General features: G+C 42.3%; 1 protein-coding gene across 3 annotated transcripts in view; it reads left to right on the plus strand.

Moving 5' to 3' along the window:
* Positions 1 to 326: 326 nt before the first annotated feature.
* Positions 327 to 21,581, plus strand: part of EIF4E (eukaryotic translation initiation factor 4E) — a 50,043-nt gene continuing 28,788 nt past the window's right edge. Inside the window, exon 1 of one of the 3 annotated variants that reach the window (XM_021938656.2) lies at positions 327 to 1,275. In XM_021938656.2, coding sequence (XP_021794348.1) covers positions 1,258 to 1,275 — 18 coding nt within the window. In that variant the 5' untranslated portion in view covers positions 327 to 1,257. Of the gene's footprint in view, positions 1,276 to 19,314; positions 19,876 to 20,265; positions 20,386 to 21,581 lie in introns of those variants that run through there. The other 2 variants (XM_021938652.2, XM_021938657.2) reach the window with 2 other exon arrangements.

Consider the following 21,581-nt stretch of genomic DNA (forward strand, 5'->3'; position numbering starts at 1 on the left):
TGATGGCAGCTGCAGTTGTAAACGAAAAAAAAAAGGTCCTGATCATTTAAAACCACACTGGTGTACATCATAATCAAAGTAAACATAAGAAAAAAATTTAAACTTTGCTAAAACAACAACAACAACAACAACAACAACAACAACAACAAAAAGAAGCAGCAGCTGATCTTTAGGAAGGCACGCGGTTGCTTATTATGAATCATTTCTACAGTCCAGTGCATTTTCAAAGCCGGTTACAGTCATTACAAAGTACACTCTTGTGAGGTAAGTGTATCATCACCTTTGCTTCATAAATAAAAAAGCTGAGGCGCCGAACCACTAAGTCACTCGCCTAAGGAGAATGAGTCAATGTCAAGAGGCATAGCTGACCCGGCCTAACGACTCCAGACTATCAGTCCAGGGCTTAGTCAGCGGGGCCCGGAGTGGCTTCCCTGGCTGGCACCTGGACTTAGGCTATTTCTGTGCACGTTAAAGCAGAATATTGGAACGGTTGCGCAGAACTTCCAAGTAATTTTTACTGCCACCCAAGATTTAGCCCTGAGGTCTTAATCTCAGGATTTGGGACAGTAAAAGCTGTCGTCCCCTCCCCCTCATCCAGCCGGTGGCAAGCGGGTACTGCGAGCGGTTCCGTCCGTCCCCTTTCGCAGAAATGGCAACGAATGACCACCAGCATTAGCGGAGTCGGGGGACGTGGGAGGGTTGATTGCCTAAACGACTGTGCATCGCCGCCTCTTTTTGAAACTAAGAGAAAATGGTGGGAGGTCAAAAGAAAACTAAATAAACACACAGGCAACTTGTCCTGGGACCTCAACTAAGCAAATGAAGCCTTATTGTGTGTGCTGAGCCTGCAGTTCCCAACCTTCCGGGGAAGATGGGAGGACAGGGCGACAAAGGGCACAGTAGGCATGCCTGGCAGTAAGTGTGACCGCAGCTATCCAGGAGGAAGAGCAGAGGACTGAAACCACCCTCCAGCAAGCGAGCGTCCGCCGCGTTGAGAACCGCGCACCCTACCCATCAGCCACGTGACCGGTCCTTTTTAAAAAAAATTTGCCTTTAAAAAAAAAAAAAAAGGTGGGGGAGAGACTCCACTTCCCAGAAGCCTCTCGTTACTCACGCAGCCGCAGTCTTGCGCAGGCGCCGCCAGGGCCAAACGGACACGTCCATCACGTGGTCAGTACCTGGCCAATCCGGTTTGAATCTCATTTTTTTCCTCTTACCCCCCCTTCTGGAGCGGTTGTGCGATCAGATCGATCTAAGATGGCGACTGTCGAACCGGTGAGTATTGCCTTTGGCCCCCACCCCCACGGGTCCCCGCGCTCCGTCCCCCTTCTAACTGGGGGACTCCGCGGGACTGCGTTCCCGGCGCGCACTCTACCCCTTGCCGCCCCCTCCCCCTCATGTTGGACCTGAGCTCCCGCAGACAAGTGGGGACGTCCCGGAGGCTGGCCGAGGCGGCGTGTAGCGCACACTTTCTGGTGGGGGCCCGAGAACTGGGGGAGCGGTGTGGGGGAGGGGCGGCGTGGCGCCTCCTGCGGAGCCGCGAGGTGTCTACAGGGTGGAGGGTAGCTGGGGTTCTGGGCTAGTTGTGTGGGGATGGTGTCTTCGTGATGGGAAGGCGCGGGGCCGGCTCCCAGCGAGCACTGGGATCCGCAGGCAGGGTGGGCGGCGAGCCGGCCTGGAGTGAGATGGAGGAGGGAGCCCTGGGGCAGTCTTTCTCTCCCTCCAGAGCCCCAGCCCCGGGGCTCGGGTGCGGGGCGCGCGCACGTCTTCCTTAGACCGGTGGACTGTGGAGCTGGTGGGCGAGTGTTGCCGGAGGGTGGGTTAGGCGGGAGTGGTACCGCGGCACGCGCGGAGGAGCTTCGACCTCGCTTAGAGGAGTTGAGAGGGGCGAGCGCCTGTTAATCCAACGCGCCGGAGTGTTGCCGGTGTTTGCGCCAGGGGAGGCGAGAAAGGTTGGGGTGGGAAAGAACACTCGAGTGTCACGGTGAAGCTCTCCAAGTAGAATGAGGGATGGTGGTGGTGAGAAGGGGTATCACATTGTCCTCGCCCCTCCATGCTTGGGACTGGGCTGTCATGGAGGAGGGAAGGGGGAGGAGCGAGGCCTACAGATCGCTGTAGCCGGTCGGCTTGCCGGCCGGCCCTACTGCATTTCACACGCGCCGGTCTTCCATTCATTCATCCTTTCCGCGCAGTGCGCACGCCTCTGAGAATGCGAATGGGGCTAGATCCCTCTGTTCTTCCGAGTCTTTATCGCCTGGAAAATTTCTGAGACGCAGTTCATTGGAAATAGAAACTTTTACATTTACTTTTCCATTTGATTTTTTTTTTTTTCTCTATGCTACAGGCTTTCCTTTCAATTTAGGCACCATTTTAAACTTAACTGAAGCAAGCTGGTCCCAGGGTAGGTTTGTAGTTAATCTTTAAGCAGAGGGTATATTTTTTCATAATTTGAGTTTGCCAGGACTGGCTCACTGAAACTTCTGGGCTCTGTTGCCTTTTTAGAAATGACACAGCTAAGTGAAGATATCTTGGGTGCATAATGGAGTTTATTAGCAATCAGAAAACCATTCACACTCTGGAACCACCTCTAGACTTTGGTTGCCAGATACTTTTGTGTATCTTTTCATGGTAGCTTGTGGTTTCGCTAATGGTTTACCAGTTTGCTTTGACTTTTAAAGATTTTTTTTTTTTTTTTTTTGAGATGGAGTCTTGCTCTGTCGCCCAGGCTGGAGTGCAGTGGCGTGATCTCGGCTCACTGCAACCTCCGCCTCCCGGGTTCAAGCTATTCTCCTGCTTCAGCTTCCTGAGTAGCTGAATCCGGATTACAGGCGCGCGCCACCTTGCCTGGCTAATTTTTGTATTTTTAGTAGAGACGGGGTTCCACCATGTTGGCCAGGCTGGTCTCAAACTCCTGACCTCAAGTGATCCTCCCACCTCGGCCTCCCAAATTGCTGGGATTACAGGCGTGAGCCACCGCGCCGGGCACTTTTAAAGACTTTAGTGAAACAATTTCAAAAACTCTTATAGACTACACAAAGGCTTATTTTTCATTGCGTTGGTGTAAACTATCCTTACCTTTTTGTCAGAATTCAAGGCAGCGTTTCTGCTTGCTTACTTGCTTGCTTGTTTTTTTATTGGCACCAGTTTTCATTTATGTTCCTGGGAATTAGATTGAAAAACTCTTAAGTTGTTGCTACAGATAACTGACTTTAGATTATTAATGTTACATAACACTAATGAAGGATAGGTATGTAAAATATAAATTTTAAACCCCTTTGACAGGTTCTGATGTCCACTTTTGTCTAGATCTGTTCCTACCCCACTATACTAGTGTCAGTAAAAAGCATTACATCTGGTAATAGGGGCAAGGCTACAAGACTGTAAACTATAAAATAATAAGGAATTCTGTGAAGTTTCTGTCACATTTAGGTCCCTTGAGTTTTGCAGAGTTTATGCAGTTTTGTTTCAGGAGCACAGAACAGAACTGCAAAGTGATGAAGGACTATATTTTGAGTTAGTAAATATTAATAGCTCCTGATATATCCAGGGTGTTGTACCAAGTGTTCTTTAGGATACAAAGTTATACAAGATGTGAGTCTATACCTTGTTGAATGTAAACCCTTAAGGAACTTAATTCCTAGGGATGTGGTCAGTGATACAGTATTTGTTCTGGTGCAGACTTTGGGAGATTTGGATGTTACCTTTAAATTTGGGGAGTAGGGGAACCTAAAAACAAAGTGTGCGAAGGTGGAAACCAAAGTATTTTGAGAATATATAAGAGTATCGAAGTGTTTATTTTTAGTGAGAAATGAATTTTTTTTTTTTTTTTTTGAGACTGAGTTTTGCTCTTGTTGCCCAGGCTGCAGTGTAATGGCGCTATCTTGGCTCACCGCAGCCTCCGCCTCCTGGGTTCAAGCAATTCTCCTGCCTCAGCCTCCCGAGTAGCTGGGATTACAGGCATGTGCCACCACGCCTGGCTAATTTTGTACTTTTAGTGGAGACGAGGTTTCTCCATGTTGGTAAGGCTGGTCTTCAACTCCCGACCTTGGGTGATCTGCCTGTCTTGGCCTCCCAAAGTGCTGGGATTACAGGCATGAGCTACTGCGCTCGGCCTGAAAAATTTTAGTACTTTTAATATACCCTTTTCCACAGGTTAGTTATGTAGAATTATTTTCAACAGTCGGATTTGGTGTGTGGAGGGTGGAGGGTCTTGCTCTGTTGCTGGGGCTGGAGTGCAGTGGTGCGATCATAGCTCACTGCAGCCTCACACTCCTGGGCTCAAGAGATGCTCCCATCTCAGCCTCTCGTGTAGCATGCACTACAGGCGCGGGCCACCACGCCCGGATAATTTTTAAACTTTTTGTAGAGATGGAATCTCGCGATGGTTACCCAGGCTGGTCTCAAACTCCTGGACTCAAGTGATCCTCCCACCTTGGCCTCTCAATGTGTTGAGTTACAGGCGTGAGCCACCAAGCCTGGCCTGGATTTTTTTTTGAAGCAACTGATTAGGATTGGATTGTGCTTGAGATACCCCTCCTGAAGGCTGTGAAAGTCATGTTTTTTCTTACTTCAGCTAGCTTGTGAGCTTCCATAATGCTTTTCTGCTGTGCATAATCATAAACACTTAAAAAGAGCCAAGGGATTTTCCTGCTTATCCCATCATTCATAGGTATCTGGATGATTTTTTTCTATGGACATTGCATAAAATATAATTTTCAGTTTGATATTATTGTGTGGTCTTCTCTTTGTATGAGTTCAGTTACATGAAGATGTGGCCCACAAATATTAAATTTGTTGAGAAGCTTGAAAGGGAAAATTAAGGGAAACATTTTACCTCTTAACAGATAATTTGGCAAAAATTTGAACATTAGGACAAACAATACTCTGCTGTTACTCTGTTGGCATTTGAATTGTGGCTGGGTCAAAATTAGGTTTAATATTAGTCTGTGAAAATGGCAAGGCCATCTTACCTCCAGTGGGTCGTGTTTCTTTGCAGCTTTATCTTCATTCTACATCCTTCATTATTAGAATTTAAAAAGTTTTTTTGACTTATTCTTTTTGAAGTAAGAGATTAATTTTGGTTTCTTTAGCTTAATTGAAGGTATATAATTTTACTTGTTTTTACATTGTAGCTCTTGAATTTTTTAAAACCACACTAATTTTCTAAGTGAATCAACTTGGACAGTCAGCTGATCTAATGCTTCCTTTTTTATACTTTGGAAACATGCTCTGTACTACATAGTTTATTAATAAGAGTAAATAAGGCTTAAATACATGTTGACAAATATGTGTTGTGCTATATAATTCATATTAATGAACTATTGAATGCCAACCAGACTGTGCAAATTAGCGGGCTTTTTGCTTAATGAAAGAAACCATTATATCAAAGTTTCTCGATAATCCACGTAAATTTGGCGCTGGTGTTCATATTCCAGATTTCTTCAATTAAAAGAAAAAATTGTAATCTCAGCACTTTGGGAGGCCAAGGCAGGTGGGGATCACTTGAGGTCAGGTGTTCAAGACCAGCCTGGCCAACATGGTGAAACCCTGTCTCTACTAAAAATACAAAAATTAGCCAGGCGTGGTGGCAGGCGCCTGTAAACCCAGCTACTGGAGAGGCCGAGGCAGGAGAATCACTTGAACTTGGAGGTGGAGGTTGCAGTGAGCTGAGATGGTGCCACTGAACTCCAGCCTGGGCAACAGAGCAAGACTCCATCAAAAAGAAAAACAAACAAACAAATTTCATACTTCATTTTATAATCTGAGTTAATGAGCATGATTATTGCACTTAGAGAAATTCAATGTGGACACACAGTTTACACACAGAAGTGGCACAAGGGATAATATGCAAAATGAATTATGTAAGTTTACTCTAATTTGAACAGAAAACTGTAGGGAAAAAACATTTAAGTAAAATATTATTTAATTTACATAAGAATATGGGCCGGGTGCGGTGGCTCACACCTGTAATCCCAGCCCTGTGGGAGGCCGAGGCAAAATCACCAGGTCAGTAGTTCGAGACCAGCCTGATCAACATGGTGAAACCCCATCTCTACTAAAAATACAAAACTTAGCTGGGCGTGGTGATGCGTGCCTATAATCCCAGCTACTCAGGATGCTGAGGCAGAAGTGCTTGAACTCGGGAGGCGGAGGTTGTAGTGAGCTGAGATTGCGCCACTGCACTCCAACCTGAGTGACAGAGTAAGACTCTGTCTCAAAAAAAAAAAAAAAAGGTTTCCTTAATCTATTAGTACTGTTGAGTTGCACCATCTTAGTCATAGAGACTTTTTGGAGAAGTGGAAATGAGCATGGGTTGTAGTCTTATTTTAATATCTGAGTGATCTTGAAGACTGAAATTTCTAAGTCAGCTGAAAGTTGGAATAAGATATCTTAGTTATTTCGATATTTTTGTTGTTGTTGTTGTTGTTGTTGTTGTTTTTGAGACGGAGTTTGGCTCTTCTTGCCCAGGCTGGAGTGCAATGGCACAATCTCAGCTCACTACAACCTCCATCCACCTCCTGGGTTCAAGCGAGGAGGTACCTCAGCCTCCCTAGTAGCTGGGATTACAGGCATGCACCACCACGCCCGGCCATTTTGTATTTTTAGTGGAGACGGGGTTTCTCCATGTTGGTCAGGCTGGTCTTGAACTCCCTGCCTCAGGTGATCAGACTTCCTTGGCCTCCCAGAGTGTTGGGATTACAAGCTTGAGCCACCACGCCCAGTTGATTTCAATTTTTTTTTTTTTTCCTTGAGACGGAGCCTTGCTCTGTCACCTAGGCTGGAGTGCAGTGGCGCAATCTCGGCTCTCTGCAAGCTCTGCCTGCTGGGTTCACGCCATTCTCCTGCCTCGGCCTCCCGAGTAGCTGGGACTACAGGCGCCTGCCACTACGCACGGCTGATTTTTTTGTATTTTTAGTAGAGATGGGGTTTCACCATGTTAGCCAGGATGGTCCCAATCTCCTGATCTCGTGATCCGCCTGTCTCGGCCTCCCACAGTGCTGGAATTACAGGCTTGAGCCACCGCGACTGGCCCGATTTCGATTTTTAAATGCATTATTCAAAGGTGACAGTTTGTCAACTGTAAGGGACTGAAGTTGACATTCCATGAATGTTTTACATTCATGTATATCCATGGATTTACATACTATTTTCCCTCTTTTCTAGGAAATTCACATCGCTGCTTTTAAATTATTAATCCTTAGCCATTAGCAAGAAATGCAAAGTCTGTGACTCACAATCCTCAGATGTTCTTCCGACTCCTATCCCTACCATAAAAATCACTAGTGTTCCTTCAAAAGTCCCTAATCGTGTCTCCAGAAAAAGAAAGGGTCTGGGCTTGGTGGCTCATACATGTAATCTGAGGCTTTGAGAGATGAAGGCAGGAGGATCACTTGAGCCCGGAGACCAGCCTGGCCAACATGGCAAGACCCTGTCTCTCCAAAAAATTAAAAAATTAGCTGGATGTGGTGGTGCGCCCCTGTGTCCTAGCCACTCAGGAGGCTGAAATGGGAGGATCCCTTGAGCCTGGGAGGTCAAAGCTGCAGTGAGCTGTTATCACACCACTGCACTCCAACCTGGGTGACAGAAAGAGACCCTATCTCACCAAAAAAAAATAAAAGGATTCTTGTGTGTGTGTGTGTGTGTGTGTGTGTATGTGTGTGTCTAAAATACTAATAGTCATTTCTGGGCACTTCGAGAACCTGAGAATGTGGTCAGAAATATAAGTGGTGTTGTTGTTGTTTTTTCCTTTCCCCAGTTGGAATTTTTGATATATTATTCCATAGAAACAATAGGAAAATGGGCCGGGCGTGGTGGCTCACACTTGTAATCCCAGCACTTTGGGAGGCCAGGGTGGGCAGATCACCTGAGGTCGGGAGTTCGAGACCAGCCTGACCAGCATGGAGAAACCCTGTCTCTACTTTAAAAAATTACAAAATTAGCTGGGTATGGTGGCACATGCCTGTAATCCCAGCTTCTCGGGAGGCTGAGGCAGAAGAATCGCTTGAACCTGGGAGGTGGAGGTTGCCGTGAGCCAAGATCTGCTATTGCACTCCAGCCTGGGCAAGAAGAGGGAAACTCCGTCTCAAAAAAAAGAAAAAAAAAACAATAGGAAAATGAAGTTTAGTCATACTATATTCAGTAAGTTTCTGTGGAATCATTAAAAATCTAGCCAGCATTGGATTTATAGGGATATGGAATTAAGGGTATGGATTTATAGTTGTAAACAACCGATTAAAAATAAATTCTTATAAACATACCTTGTTTGTAACAGCTATTTTTAATGCAGAAAGATCGTTATTTGTAATTGCTACACATAGCACTTATTCTGTGTTAAGTACCACACTAAATGCTTTACCATATATTAACTCATTTAATTCTTAACAGTACAGATAAAGTCATTATGTGACTAACTTGCTCCAAGTGGTGGGGTGGAGTTTAAACTAACGCAGCCGAAGTGCAGAGTGTATGTTCTTAACCATTGCACTGTCTTTCTAGTAGGCATGTAATGTGCTTTGCTTGGGTGACTTCAGAAGGGGAGATGAGTTTTGATAAGCTTACTATGTGTTTTGCTACAGCTATAAAATAAAATGTGTGGACATTTGTTTTTAGGCCCCGTTATATTACAGTGTTAGATAACAAAAACACATAATCTTGAGGACTAAACCAAGCAATTACACCAATCGTATTTTAGTAACTGATTGAAAACTTTGTGGATAGATTTCTAAAGAAAGTGGGTGGACACTTACTTTCTCCTCCTTTCTAATTTGATTTCTGGCATTTGCTAGTTTGTATGATTTCCCAGTTAAAATATTTTGCTAGTGAAAAAAGTTTGAGTACATTTTTTTTTTTTTTTGAGACGGGGTCTCACTCTGTCGCTCAGGCTGGAGTGCAGTGGCGCGATCTCGGCTCACTGCAAGCTCCGCCCCCCGGCTTCACGCCATTCTCCTGCCTCAGCCTCCCGAGTAGCTGGGACTACAGGCGCCCACCACCACGCCGGCTCATTTTTTTTCGTATTTTTAGTAGAGAAGGGGTTTCACCATGTTAGACAGGATGGTCTCGATCTCATGACCTCGTGATCCACCCATCTCGGCCTCCCAAAGTGCTGGGATTACAGGCGTGAGCCACGGTGCCCTGCCGTTTTAGTACATTTTTTAAAGTTTGTGGATTTTGGATTTATTCTAGACTCAGCTACCTTAGTACTTTTAGTAATTTTGGTGGTAAGTCTGGCAAAGGGTAAAACAGTTGTTTTGAAAAAGTTTAAGCTAAAATGTGCACATACATGTTTCTTTGTGTGTTTTAAGCTTGTTACTACAAAATGTTATACAGAAATTAATTGTAATATTTTTTTCTGTGCTCTGCTCATTACTGTCATTGTAATCTCTACCGAAAATACAAAAATTAGCCAAGCGTGGTTGTGGGTGCCTGTAGTCCCAGCAACTCGTGAGGCTGAGGCAAGAGAATGGCTTGAACCTGGGAGGTGGAGGTTGCAGTGAGCCGAGATGGTGCCATTGCACTCCAGCCTGGGCAACAAGAGTGAAACTCCGTCTCAAAAAAAAAAAAAAAAAAAGAATGTTTTAGCATGTATTACATAAAATACATAGGTTTACAAAGGAAACCAATTATACTGAAGTACAAGGATTGAATTAGCATGAATCATATTAAGGACATTATCTGGCACAGGCTAAGTTCTGTTTAATGTGAAAAACCTATCTCATGTCTGTCTTCCCCAGCTACCTCATTCCCCTTTCCAAATTGCCCAGTTACAGTTTTTTGAGGATTCTACTAGAAAAAGGCTGTCCAGGAGAATTTTCTGAGATAATGGAAGGGGTCTTTTTTACTGTCCAATACAGTAGCCACTAGATGGTAATTGAGCATTTGGATATTGTGGCTTGTGCAACCAAAGAAATACGTTTTAAACTTTATTTAATATTAATAATTAACCACATGTAGGTAATAACCACCAAATTGTGCAGTATGGTCTCAGAATCTAGAAATTCTGGCCAGGCATGGTGGCTCACGCCTGTAATCTCAGCACGTTGGGAGGGCGTGGTAATTGGATCACTTGAGGTCAGGAGTTTGAGACTAGCCTGGCCAGCATGGTGAAACCCCATCTCTACTAAAAATACAAAAATTTGCTGGGTGTGGTGGCACGTGCTTGTATTCCCAGCTCCTTAGGAGGCTGAGATAGGAGAATTGCTTGAACCTGGGAGGCGGAGGTTGCAGTGAGCCAAGATTGCGCCACTGCATTCTAGCCTGGGTGATAGAGCAAGACTCCATCTCAAAAAAAAAAAAAGAAAGAAAGAATCCAGAAATTCTGGTGTGTGCAAACGTATGTATGCATATTGTATTTAGTTCAACTTTATAAGATGTAACTGTGTATGTCCAATTTGGTTAGATACGTTATTCTATCCTAGAAAAGCTTCTTGTTGCTTTGTATTTTAATCTTTCAAAGACAGTTATTTACTCTTGTATAGAATTAGAATTGTTCTGTGGGTTAATTTTTTTTTTTTTTTGCTAGTCTTTTTTTTGTTTTTGTTTTTGTTTTTGTTTTGAGATGGAGTCTCACTCTGTTGTCGGGCTGGAGTACAGTGGCATGATCTCGGCTCACTGTAACCTCCACCTCCCAGGTTCAGATGACTCCTGCCTCAGCCTCCCAAGTAGCTGGGACTACAGGCGTGTGCCACCACTGCCAACTAAGTTTTGTATTTTTAGTAGAGACAGCATTTCACCATGTTGGCCAGGATGGTCTTGATCTCTTGACCTCATGATCTACCTGCCTCAGCCTCCCAAAGTGCTAGGATCACAGGCAAGAGCCACCACATCCGACCTTTTTGCTAGTTTTTTAAATGTGTGTGTAAATAGGCAGTACTTTACGTTGTTCAAAACTCAAGTCTTATGCAATAGTACACAGTCTCCTCAATTTGATCTCTGTCCAGGCAGATGACCTAGAGACAACCAGCATTGTCAATTGTTTAACTTTATTTAATAGAGATTTGTGCATATACAGCAAATATGTATATTTGTAAAAAGTAAATAGTAGCTAACTATGTGCACTTTTCTGGCACATTGTGTTTTTTCACTTAATATGTCTTGTAGAGCATTACATATCAACACATAACGTTTTCACTTCTTTTTTCTGATCGTATATATTATACTATATGGTTTTAACATAATTATTTCTATATTAATATTTAGGTCATTTCCAACCATTTACTATTTCAAACATTACTGGGATGAATGAACTTTTCCCTGTATCATTCCATACATGAGATAGTATATCTATAAAGTAGATGTTTTGACAACAAATTGAAAAATTTTAAACTCTGTTGGTCAGATAAAACACTTTTGCAACTATAGTTGGTTTCCCAGCTACAATTTTTTTTTAGGACTTCTCCCTTTTTCAAAATAATGAAATGTTTATATGTAAAAAACGAAGTATAAAATAGGTATGTAAGTTTTCTTGTATCTTTTTTTTCCCCCCCGAAACGGAGCTTTGCTCTTACCCAGGCTGGAGTACAATGACACGATCACAGCTCACTGCAACCTCTGCCTCCTGGATTCAAGCAATTCTCCTGCTTCAGCCTCCCGAGGAGCTGGATTACAGGTGCCCGCCACCACGTCCAGCTAATTTTTTGTGTTTTTAATAGAGACAGGGTTTCATCATGTTGGCCAGGCTGGTCTCGAACTCCTGATCTCAGGTAATCCACCCGCTTTGGCCTCCCAAAGTGCTGGGATTACAGGTGTGAGCCACCACGCCTGGCAAAAAAAAATTTTTTTTGAGCCAGGGTCTCACTGTTGCCCAGACTGGAGTGCAGTGGCGTGTTCTCTGCTCACTGCAACCTCCACCTCCCAGGTTGAAGCGATCCTCCTGCCTCAACCTCCCAAGTAGCTAGGAATAGAGGTGTGCGCCACCACGCCCAGCTGATTTTTGCATTTTTAGTAATGATGGAGTTTCATCGTGTTGACCAGGCTGGTCTCAAAACTCCTGGGCTCAAGCGGTCCTACTGCCTTGGCGTCTTAAAGTGCTGTGATTACAGGTGTGAGCCATCACACCTGCCAGGTTTTAGAGTAGTAAACTGAAGACCTGTGTACCATGACCTAGGACATCATAGCAGCATTTCAACTTTTTTTAATACTCCGTGATCACATTATTGTATCTTTGGCCCCTCCTCCATCATCTTTTCCGATTTTTGAGTCAAGCATTCCCTTGCTTTTTGTTTTTTCTGCACTAATCTCCCATATATGTATCTTTCACCTATGTGTTTAGTTTTGAAAAAACTAAAAAGCTAGATGTCTAAGGGAAAGATAGTATCGCCACTGTTGATGAAGGCTCATAAAAAATGATAATCTGAACACAGTTTCTGGTTTATAGTTTGGCTTCAGCTTCCTAGAATTTCTACTAGAGCCCTTTTTGGGGAAACCAGTGGGCATGATCATGAACATGTCCTGGGAAACATATGATTTATAGTTGTTATCTGGTGAGACTGTTTTGTGGGCCAGGCAAAGAATCTTCAGTAAGAGAGTAGTCTTTGGGAATATGCTGCTCTGTATCTTGTTTTAAGATTGAATTAAAGCTGAACTCTTCTGATGTAAAGAAAGTTATCTAATATGGTTAGCAGGACATAAAAGAGAGAAGTGGAACTTCATGAACACATGGTCAAACAGAGATAATAGTCTGGGCTGGACACTTGAGCATTTGGGTTTTGTGTGTGTGTGTGTGTGTGTGTGTGTTTAGAAAAGGTAGAATAATAGGCATTTTAATCGTAACAGCCATTAAATCACATTGCTCCAATCACATTCACCTGAATCACACTGTTCCAGTCTGGACTGTTGCCCTTTATATATGGTAAACATTTGTCTTCTCTGGATCTCCTTTTACCATGTTCCTGATTCTTTCATTTGACTTTTGTGTTCCACCCTTCCATTTGCTGTGCCCTTTATCTTCCTGTTATTTGGTTTCTTGTCTCACTTGGGTGGGCCACATCCCCAGCAGTTTTTTGAGAAAAAGTACATAGTAAAAAAATGTTTGAAACCTTGAATATTAAGTGTCATACCTGTAGTTTGGCTGGACATAGAATTCTTCAGGATTCTGAAGTCATGTTTCATGGACTTCTGTTGTAGCTACTGATGAGTCTGAAATTATTCTGGTAGCTAAAAATTACTTTTTAGTGTGATCTGTTCATCTCTCACCCTCCCTAGAATTTGTAGACTCTTTCTTGTCCCTATTTCACAATGATATACCTTAGATAAGTTTGTTTTCATCATTGTACTGTGTACTTATTGGGCGTGTTTTTTTTTTTTTGGAGACGGAGTCTCGCTCAGTCGCCCAGGCTGGAGTGCAGTGGCGCGATGATCTCAGCTCACTGCAAGCTCCGCCTCTGGGTTCACGCCATTCTCCTGCCTCAGCCTCCCAAGTAGCTGGGACTACAGGCGCCTGCTGCCACGCCCGGCTGATTTTTTGCGTTTTTAGTAGAGACAGGGTTTCACCGTGTTAGCCAGGATGGTCTCGATCTCCTGACCTTGTGATCTGCCCGCCTTGGCCTCCCAAAGTGCTGGGATTACAGGCGTGAGCCACCGCGCCTGGCCTTATTGGGTGTTTTAAAATGGCAACTCATGTCCATCACTTCTCATAGGTTTATTAGTGATTCTCCTCTCTTTTCTCTTTGAAACAGTTGCTCAGATATTAGATCTCTTGGATTAGTTCTCTGGAAAATTTCATTTATTTTTCAACCTTCATTTTAAATTTCCATTCATTTTGAAATTCCAGGTATTTATTTTCTCCCTCCCGTCCTCCTTCCTTTTTTTTTTTTTTTTGTCCTCTGAATGTTCATTTTTATAGCTTCCTATAATTGTTATATACATGCAAAATCTTAACTTATTCCTTTAAGTATGTAGACATGTGTTTTTGAGACAGAGCCTCACTCTGTTGCCCAGGCTGGAGTGCAGTGGCACCATCTTGGCTCACTGCAACCTCTGCCTCCTAGGTTCAAGTGATTATCCCACCTCAGCCTAGCTGGGATTACAGGTGCCAACCACTATACCCAGCTAATTTTTATGTTTTCAGTAGAGACGAGTTTTCACTGTGTTGGCCAGGCTGGTCTCAAACTCCTGACCTCAGGGAATCTGCCCGCCTTGGCCTCCCAAAGTGCTGGGATTACAGGCCTGAGCAGAAGCAAAGTTTTGAAAAGGAAGAGCAAAGGCGAATGGGGAACTTACCATATCATGAAGAAAAACATTGTTAAAAGTAATGGCTGGGCGCAGTGACTCTATAATAGTAGCACTTTGGGAGGCTGAGGCAGGTGGATCACCTGAGGTCAGGAGTTCGAGATCAGCCTGGCCAACATGGCGAAAACCCATCTCTACTAAAAATACAAAAAATTAGCTGGACGTGGTGGTGGGTGCCTGTAATCCCAGCTACTTGGGAGGCTGAGGCAGGAGAATTGCTTGAACCCGGAAAGTGGAGATTGCAGTGAGCCAAGATTGCGCCATTGCACTTCAGCCTGGGTGACAGAGCAAGATGCTGTCTAAAAAAAGAAAAAAAGAAATTTACAAAAATATGATATTCACGTAGGAAGGGATGGACAGATGATTGGAATACACTGAGCCATCCAGGAGTAGTTTCAGATGTTTATTTGGGCTTTAATATAACTTTGTTATAATACATTTGGAATATTTAGATCAGTGTGAAAAAAATAATCTGTAATCTCAACAACTAAGTGTTCTCTGAAAGTGAACTTTTTTTTTCTTTTTAACCATATCCCTCTTCGTACCTTTTCGTTTTTCCCTTTAAATACTTAATTTTCAGCTGGGTGCAGTAGCTCATGCCTGAAACCTCAATACTTTGGGAGGCTGAGGTGGGTGAATTGCATAAGCCCAGGAATTCAAGACTAACTTAGGCAACATGGTGAAACCCTGTCTTTACTAAAAATATTAATACAAAAAACTAGCCAGGTGTGGTGGCATGCACCTGTAGTCCCAGCTACTCAGGAGGCTTGGGCGGGAGGATTGATTGAGCCCTGGAGGTCGAGACTGCAGTGAGCTGTGATTGTGCCACAGCACTGCAGCCTGGGTATCAGAGCGAGACCCTGTCTCAAAAACTAACTACTTAATTTTCTTAGAGCAGTTTTAGGTTCAGAGCAAAATTGAGCAGAAATTACAGTTCCTGTAACTTACTCCTTGCCCCTGTGCAGGAACAGCTTTCCCACTGTCAACATCCTGCAACAGGATGGCACATTTGTTAGAACTGATGAACCTAAATTGACATTATTGTCACCCAAAGTTCATACGTTACATTAGGGTTCACTCTTCATGTTGTACATTCTGTGGGTTTGTCAAATGTATAATGACATGTATCTACGATTATAATATCATACAGAATAATTTACTGCCCTAAAAATCCTCTCTGTTCTGCTTGTTTATACCCTCCCCACCAACCACTGATCTTTTTGTCTTTTCCAGAATATCACAGAGTTACAATCATACAGTACGTAGCCTTTTCAGCTTAGCTTCTTTCACTTAGTAATATGCATTTAAGTTCCTTCTATGTCTTTTTATGGCTTGATAACTCATTTTATTTTAGCACTCAGTAATTTTTCATTTTCTGGATGTACTACAGTTTATTTAGGACTTCTTAATATAGGTCAAAAGCACAAAAATAGTGCTTCTTTTTTCTTTTTTCTTTTTCTTTTTTTTTTTTTTTTTTGAGACAGAGTCTTGCTCTGTTGCCAGGCTGGAGTGTAGTGGCGTGGTCTCGGCTCACTGCAGCCTCCTCCTCCTGGGTTCCAGCGATTGTCCCGCCTCAGCCTCCAGATACCTGGGATTACAGGCACATGCCACCACGCCTGGCTAATTTTTGTATTTTTAGAAGAGATGGGTTTCACCATGTTGGCCAGGCTGGTCTTAAACTCCTGACCTTGTGATCCGCCCACCTTGGCCTCTCAAAGTGCTGGGATTACAGGCATGAACCACCACGCCTGGCCTTTTTTTTTTTTTTTTTTTTTTTTTTTAAGTGCTCATTTTTATATGGTTCTGTAATCTGCTTTTCTCCACATTTGTATTAGTTTTAAAGTAATTCTTACAAACATGTTTAGTGCTTACATTATAAATGCCATGGTTTATCTGTTACCTTTTGGGTATATCTGTTGATAGATGTATTGTCTCTTAGAAGTCTAATTACTAGGTTAAATAATGTAGATCTTTTTATTTTAATTTTACTATTTTTCTATTTTCCCATTTAGCTTTGACTTGGAACTCAGTAGATCCTTTTACGTTTGGAAGCTTGATAGTTTATTAACTTAAACTAAGTAAATAGAAGGTTGTATTTCACTCTGTAATCCTGGGGACATAAGAAACTGACTATACCTGGTTTTGTAAATTTTTTTAAGGCATATATTTCTTCAAAATATTTTCTTTTGAAAGGTGATTTTAAAACCTTAGTACATAAAAAGGCAGGCGTGGTGGCTCACGCCTGTAATCCTAGCAATTTCGAAGGCTGAGGCAGGAGGATCACTTGAGGCCAAGAGTTTGAGACCAGGCTGAGCAATATAGTGAGACCTGTCTCTAACAATTTTCTGGGCATGCCTGTAGTCCCAGCTATTCAGGAGCATCGCTTGAGCCTAGGAGTTTGAGACTGCAGTGAGCTATGATTGCATCCCTGCACTCCAGCCTAAGTTAACAGTGATACCCTCCTCTGAAGGCAAAAAAGAAAAAAAAAATCTGTTGGATAAGAAGTTGTTACAGAAAACAAAATGACCTTATTAAAGCTACAGTTTAAATTGAAATTATAACCTTTAACTTTTAAAAATGAACACATGTAATTTATTTATTTATTTTTTTGATACGGAGTTTTGCTCTGTTGCCCAGGCTGGAATGCAGTGACACTACCTTGGCTCACTGCAACCTCTGCCTCCCAGGTTCAAGCAATTCTCCTGAGTCAGCCTCCCGAGTAGCTGGGATTATGGGCACGTGCCACTATACCTGGCTAATTTTTGTATTTTTAGTAGAGACAGGGTTTCACCATGTTGGACCAGGCTGGTCTCGACCACCTGACCTCAGGCGATCCACCCATCTCAGCTTCCCAAAGTACTGGGATTACAGGTGTGAGCCACTGCGCCCGGCCAGACACATAGAATTTTAACAGTAACTGCTCATTTGTTTGAACTGTGACATGTAAAGATAGATTTTTTTTAAAAAAAAAACTAGAATTTAATTAGTATCATGAAATTTTAGTTATGTTTTCTAAGTTTTAAAATGTATAAACATTTAAATAGCAGTTAAATTCTTTAAAAGATTTGCCTTTCAAATACTTCCTATAAAGCTTTAAGGAATAATTGAAATGGAAAATACCGTGTTACTGCAGTCAACAGTTTTGTGCACTGGTCCTAATGCCATTTTAATGTTGATATATTTTGAATCATTTTTTACTTTTGTATAATGTTCAACGTATGTAAATTTTTCTTTGTTTTCTTTCTTTTTTTTTTGAGATGGAGTCTCGCTCTTTCACCATTCCTGGAGTGCAATGGTGCGATCTCGGCTCACTGAAACCTCTGACTCCCTGGTTCAAGCGATTCTCCTGCCTCAGCCTCCTGAGTAGCTGGGATTACAGGCATGCACCACCAGGCCCAGCTAATTTTTGTATTTTTTAGTAGAGGCTAGGTTTCACCATGTTGTCCAGGATGGTCTCGATCTCCTGATCTCATGATCTGCCTGCATCAGCCTCCCAAAGTGTTGGGATTACAGGCATGAGCCACCGTGCCTGGCCGTACGTAAATTTTTCTTTTTCTTTTTTCTTTCTTTTTTTTTTTGAGACGGAGTTTTGCTCTTGTTGCCCAGGCTGGAGTGCAGTGGCGCGATCTCAGCTCGCTGCAACTTCCCTCTCCCGGGTTCAAGTGATTCTCCTGCTTCAGCCTCCTGAGTAACTGGTGTTACAGGCATGCACCACCACGCCTGGCTAATTTTGTATTTTGGGTAGAGATGTGGTTTCACCAAGTTGGTCAGGTGGATCTTGAACTCCTGACCTCGTGATCCACCTGCCTCTGCCTCCCAAAGTGCTGGAATTATATGCATGAGCCACCGTGCCCGGCCTGTAAATTTTTCTAGTTATTTTAAATTATGAATCTTCTGGTAGCCTTTGGTTTAAATAGTACTGACATTTAAATGTTATCATTAGCCTTATCATCCTAGTTCACACATCTGTTATTTCTTGTGTCTGTGTTATCACCTCCCCAAACCCAAACTGAATTTGTGATGTTGGCTTAAGCTGCATAATATGTGCAAAGTAATTTGATCAGTAGGTACATATTAGTGCTCCCTTAAGAATGTTCATTTAAAAAATTTATTTTAAAATGTTAAAAGGTGCCCACAAGTCTTTCTTTTTTCTTTTCTTTTTCTTTTTTTTTTAAGACAATGTTTCACTCTCGTTGCCCAGGCTGGAGTGCAATGGCTGGATCTCAGCTCACTGCAACCTCTGCTTCCCAGGTTGTAGTGATTCTCCTGCCTCCACCTCCCGAGTAGCTGGGATTACAGGCATACGCGCCACCACGCCTGGCTAATTTTGTATTTTTAGTAGAGACAGGGTTTCTCCATGTTGGTCAGGCTGGTCTCGAACTCCCAACCTCAGGTGCTCCACCTGCCTCGGCCTCCCAAAGTGCTGGGATTACAGGCGTGAGCCACCACGCCTGGCCTCCTACAACTCTTTCTAGTAGTTAAGAATGTGCTGGGCACGGTGGCTCACACCTGTAATCCCAGCACTTTGAGAGGCTAAGGTGGGTGGATCACGAGGTCAGGAGTTCAAGACCAGTCTGACCGAGATGGTAAAACCCCATCTCTACTAAAAATACAAAAATTAGCCAGGCGTTGTGGCGGGTGCCTGTAATCCCAGCTACTCAGGAGGCTGAGGCAGGAGAATCACTACAACCAGGAGACGGAAGTTGCAGTGAGCCGAGATCGTGCCACTGCACTCCAGCCTGGGCAACAGGGCAAGACTCCATCTCAAAGGGTTAAAAAAAAAAAAAAAGAATGCATCCAAGTTTTAGGCTGGGCGCAGTGGCTTATTCCTGTAATCCCAGCACTTTAGGAGGCCGAGGCGGGTGGATCACTTGAGGTCAGGAGGAGTTCAAGACCAGCCTGGCCAACATGGTTGAAACCACATCTCTACTAAAAATACAAAAAAATGAGCCAGGTGTGGTGGTGCATGCCTGTAGTCCCAGCTACTCGTGAGGCTGAGGCAAGAGAACTGCTTGAACACAGGAGGCGGAGGTTACAGTGAGCCGAGATCATGCCACTGCACTCCAGCCTGTGTGACAGAGTGAGAATCTGTCTCAAAAAAAAAAGAATCTATCCAAGTTTAAAAATTGTTTATTTGAAGATCAGAAATGCAAGTGTGAACTGTTGGAATTTTTTTTTAATTAATATGTTTAAGTATAGTTTGCTGAATATCCAGAAATATATAGCTCAGCAAACCTAATCATCTCGATTCACTCATGAGTTTAGTGCTACTTACTAATTTTGATCAAATAATTAGGTTATTATTTAAATAAACAGCTATTGAATTTTTATAGTATTTTTGGACACTGCACAATTTGTACACATCATCACAACTCTTTTCTTTAGTAATCCAGCTACCAGTGATTTTTTGTTATTGTTTAGATGCCATTTTATATTAATTGAAAAGCACTTTAAGAAGTACTGTCTTTTGAATCATAATTGATACATGATGTCTCAGGGTCTTTTACGTGAAAAAATTTTTTCCATGTGAGCAGTGTTTTAATGTTGAAAGATTTGTATTTTGCTAAATCTCCATGTGTTGTTTTTTTACTTCAACTTTCTAGGTTAAGGGAGGAGTACAAAAGTCATAGTTTTGATCCTTTATTACAGGTAAGGAAGACCTGCAAAATCCACAGCCACATTTTCATGAGTGATGCCATATTAGCTGGTATTCCTTTACTATAAATATATGTTTCAAAGCTACAACCAAAACAGTTTAATAGAGGCAACTTTTCAGTGTTTTACCAAATTTTTTATTCCTTACAAGACAGGTGGTAAGACTATAGTTGTTCTTGTGTACTAGTTAATTAATTACACTAATTTACATATGGGAGGGTGCTGTGAGGAAATGCATGGTTTCTTGAAAAGAACTGGGGACTGACAGCCACCTCCTCCATGGTTACCCTGGCTCTTTGTCCCACCCTTCTCATGGTGCTTGAGGGACCATGGCTAATCCTGGCCTGAGACAAATTAAGACTACTGTGGTGAAGCAGTTGGTCAAAAAAAAAGTGATGCATGAAAAAGAAGCAAAACAACAAGAAGAAAAGAAAAAAAATGAAAGCTAAAGATGGTGAAAATGATGCCATTAAAAAGCAGTTAGAAATTCTGCAAGAATCCCAGGTGATAAGCTCTGATTGCCAGCACAGGTTGGAAGCTGCATAGTTCTTTGGTGGATGTTAGAAAGTGAAAAAGACTTGAAAAAGGCTGAGGAATATAAAGAACATTTAGTACTGGATTCAGTAAAGTTAGAAGCCTGAAACTTTTCTGTACGGAATGTTTTTTGCATTAAATCATGGGGTCCAGTTTACATTTCATTATTTTTGACCACTGCTGTGTGTTCAAGTGTGAAAACGTGATTCTTTTTATGTAATTGTATACATTTCTTTGCCTGATTTAATATGTCAAATGAAGGACAAAACTGAGAACTGAGTGGATACTACAAAGGAACAGAAAAGTATGAAGTCTGTTTACATATTTCTATTAAATAATGTTCTCATTAAAGTTATTTGTACACATAAAAGAGGTTTTTACTTACACTTACCTGTATATGTGAGATATTTGACCAATGGGTATTTAGGGTCCTGTTGTGCATAATAATACAAACTCACTATATAGTTGCTTTTTTTTCCTGGTGGTGGATTTTTTTGTGTGTCTGGGAGGAAGGGTGAGTTGTACCATTCATGCCTCTTTTACTAGTGTACTAGCAGTGACGTGCATTGGCAAGATGAGCAAAGGTGTTGAGCCTGAGGCTGTAGAGCAGAGCACAGTGTATATTATAGACTTATGTTGCCTAGAAAGAGAATCTTTGTAACCATATAATTTATTATTCAGTCCTGGCCACCTTTGGGAGTGAATGAGAGTTCTATTAACAATTATACTGAAACAACAAACAGGTAGAACTAGGACATGTGGTGTTCTTAGCCGTAAACACTGGTAGTCCCGGATTTAAATGACATGTTTACTTTTCCAGGACTTCAGATTTGTCTGAAGAGTGGAGGGAATAATGGTTGTTTCACAGGATCATGAATATTGACTAGATTGAGATGATTTATAGTATGTTGAGGTAGTATGTATGCAAATAATGTAGCACATGGCCTGGTAGTCGCTGCTTAGTAAATGTTACCTATCAAGTAAAAACTCATAGTTTGGATGAGGTGTGAGCTTTTCAAAATCATAAAGCACCACCCTTTTCTGTTCTTACTGTGTCTATCTATCCTTCTGCTCATTATTTCATACCTTTATTTAATATAGTGCCTTCAGTTTACTAGAATGTTGTATTAGTACCTTGTAGAAATAATTGCAGCTGTCTTTGAAAT

Source organism: Papio anubis, chromosome 3 (assembly GCF_008728515.1).
Source record: "Papio anubis isolate 15944 chromosome 3, Panubis1.0, whole genome shotgun sequence".
NCBI classification, from domain to species: domain Eukaryota; kingdom Metazoa; phylum Chordata; class Mammalia; order Primates; family Cercopithecidae; genus Papio; species Papio anubis.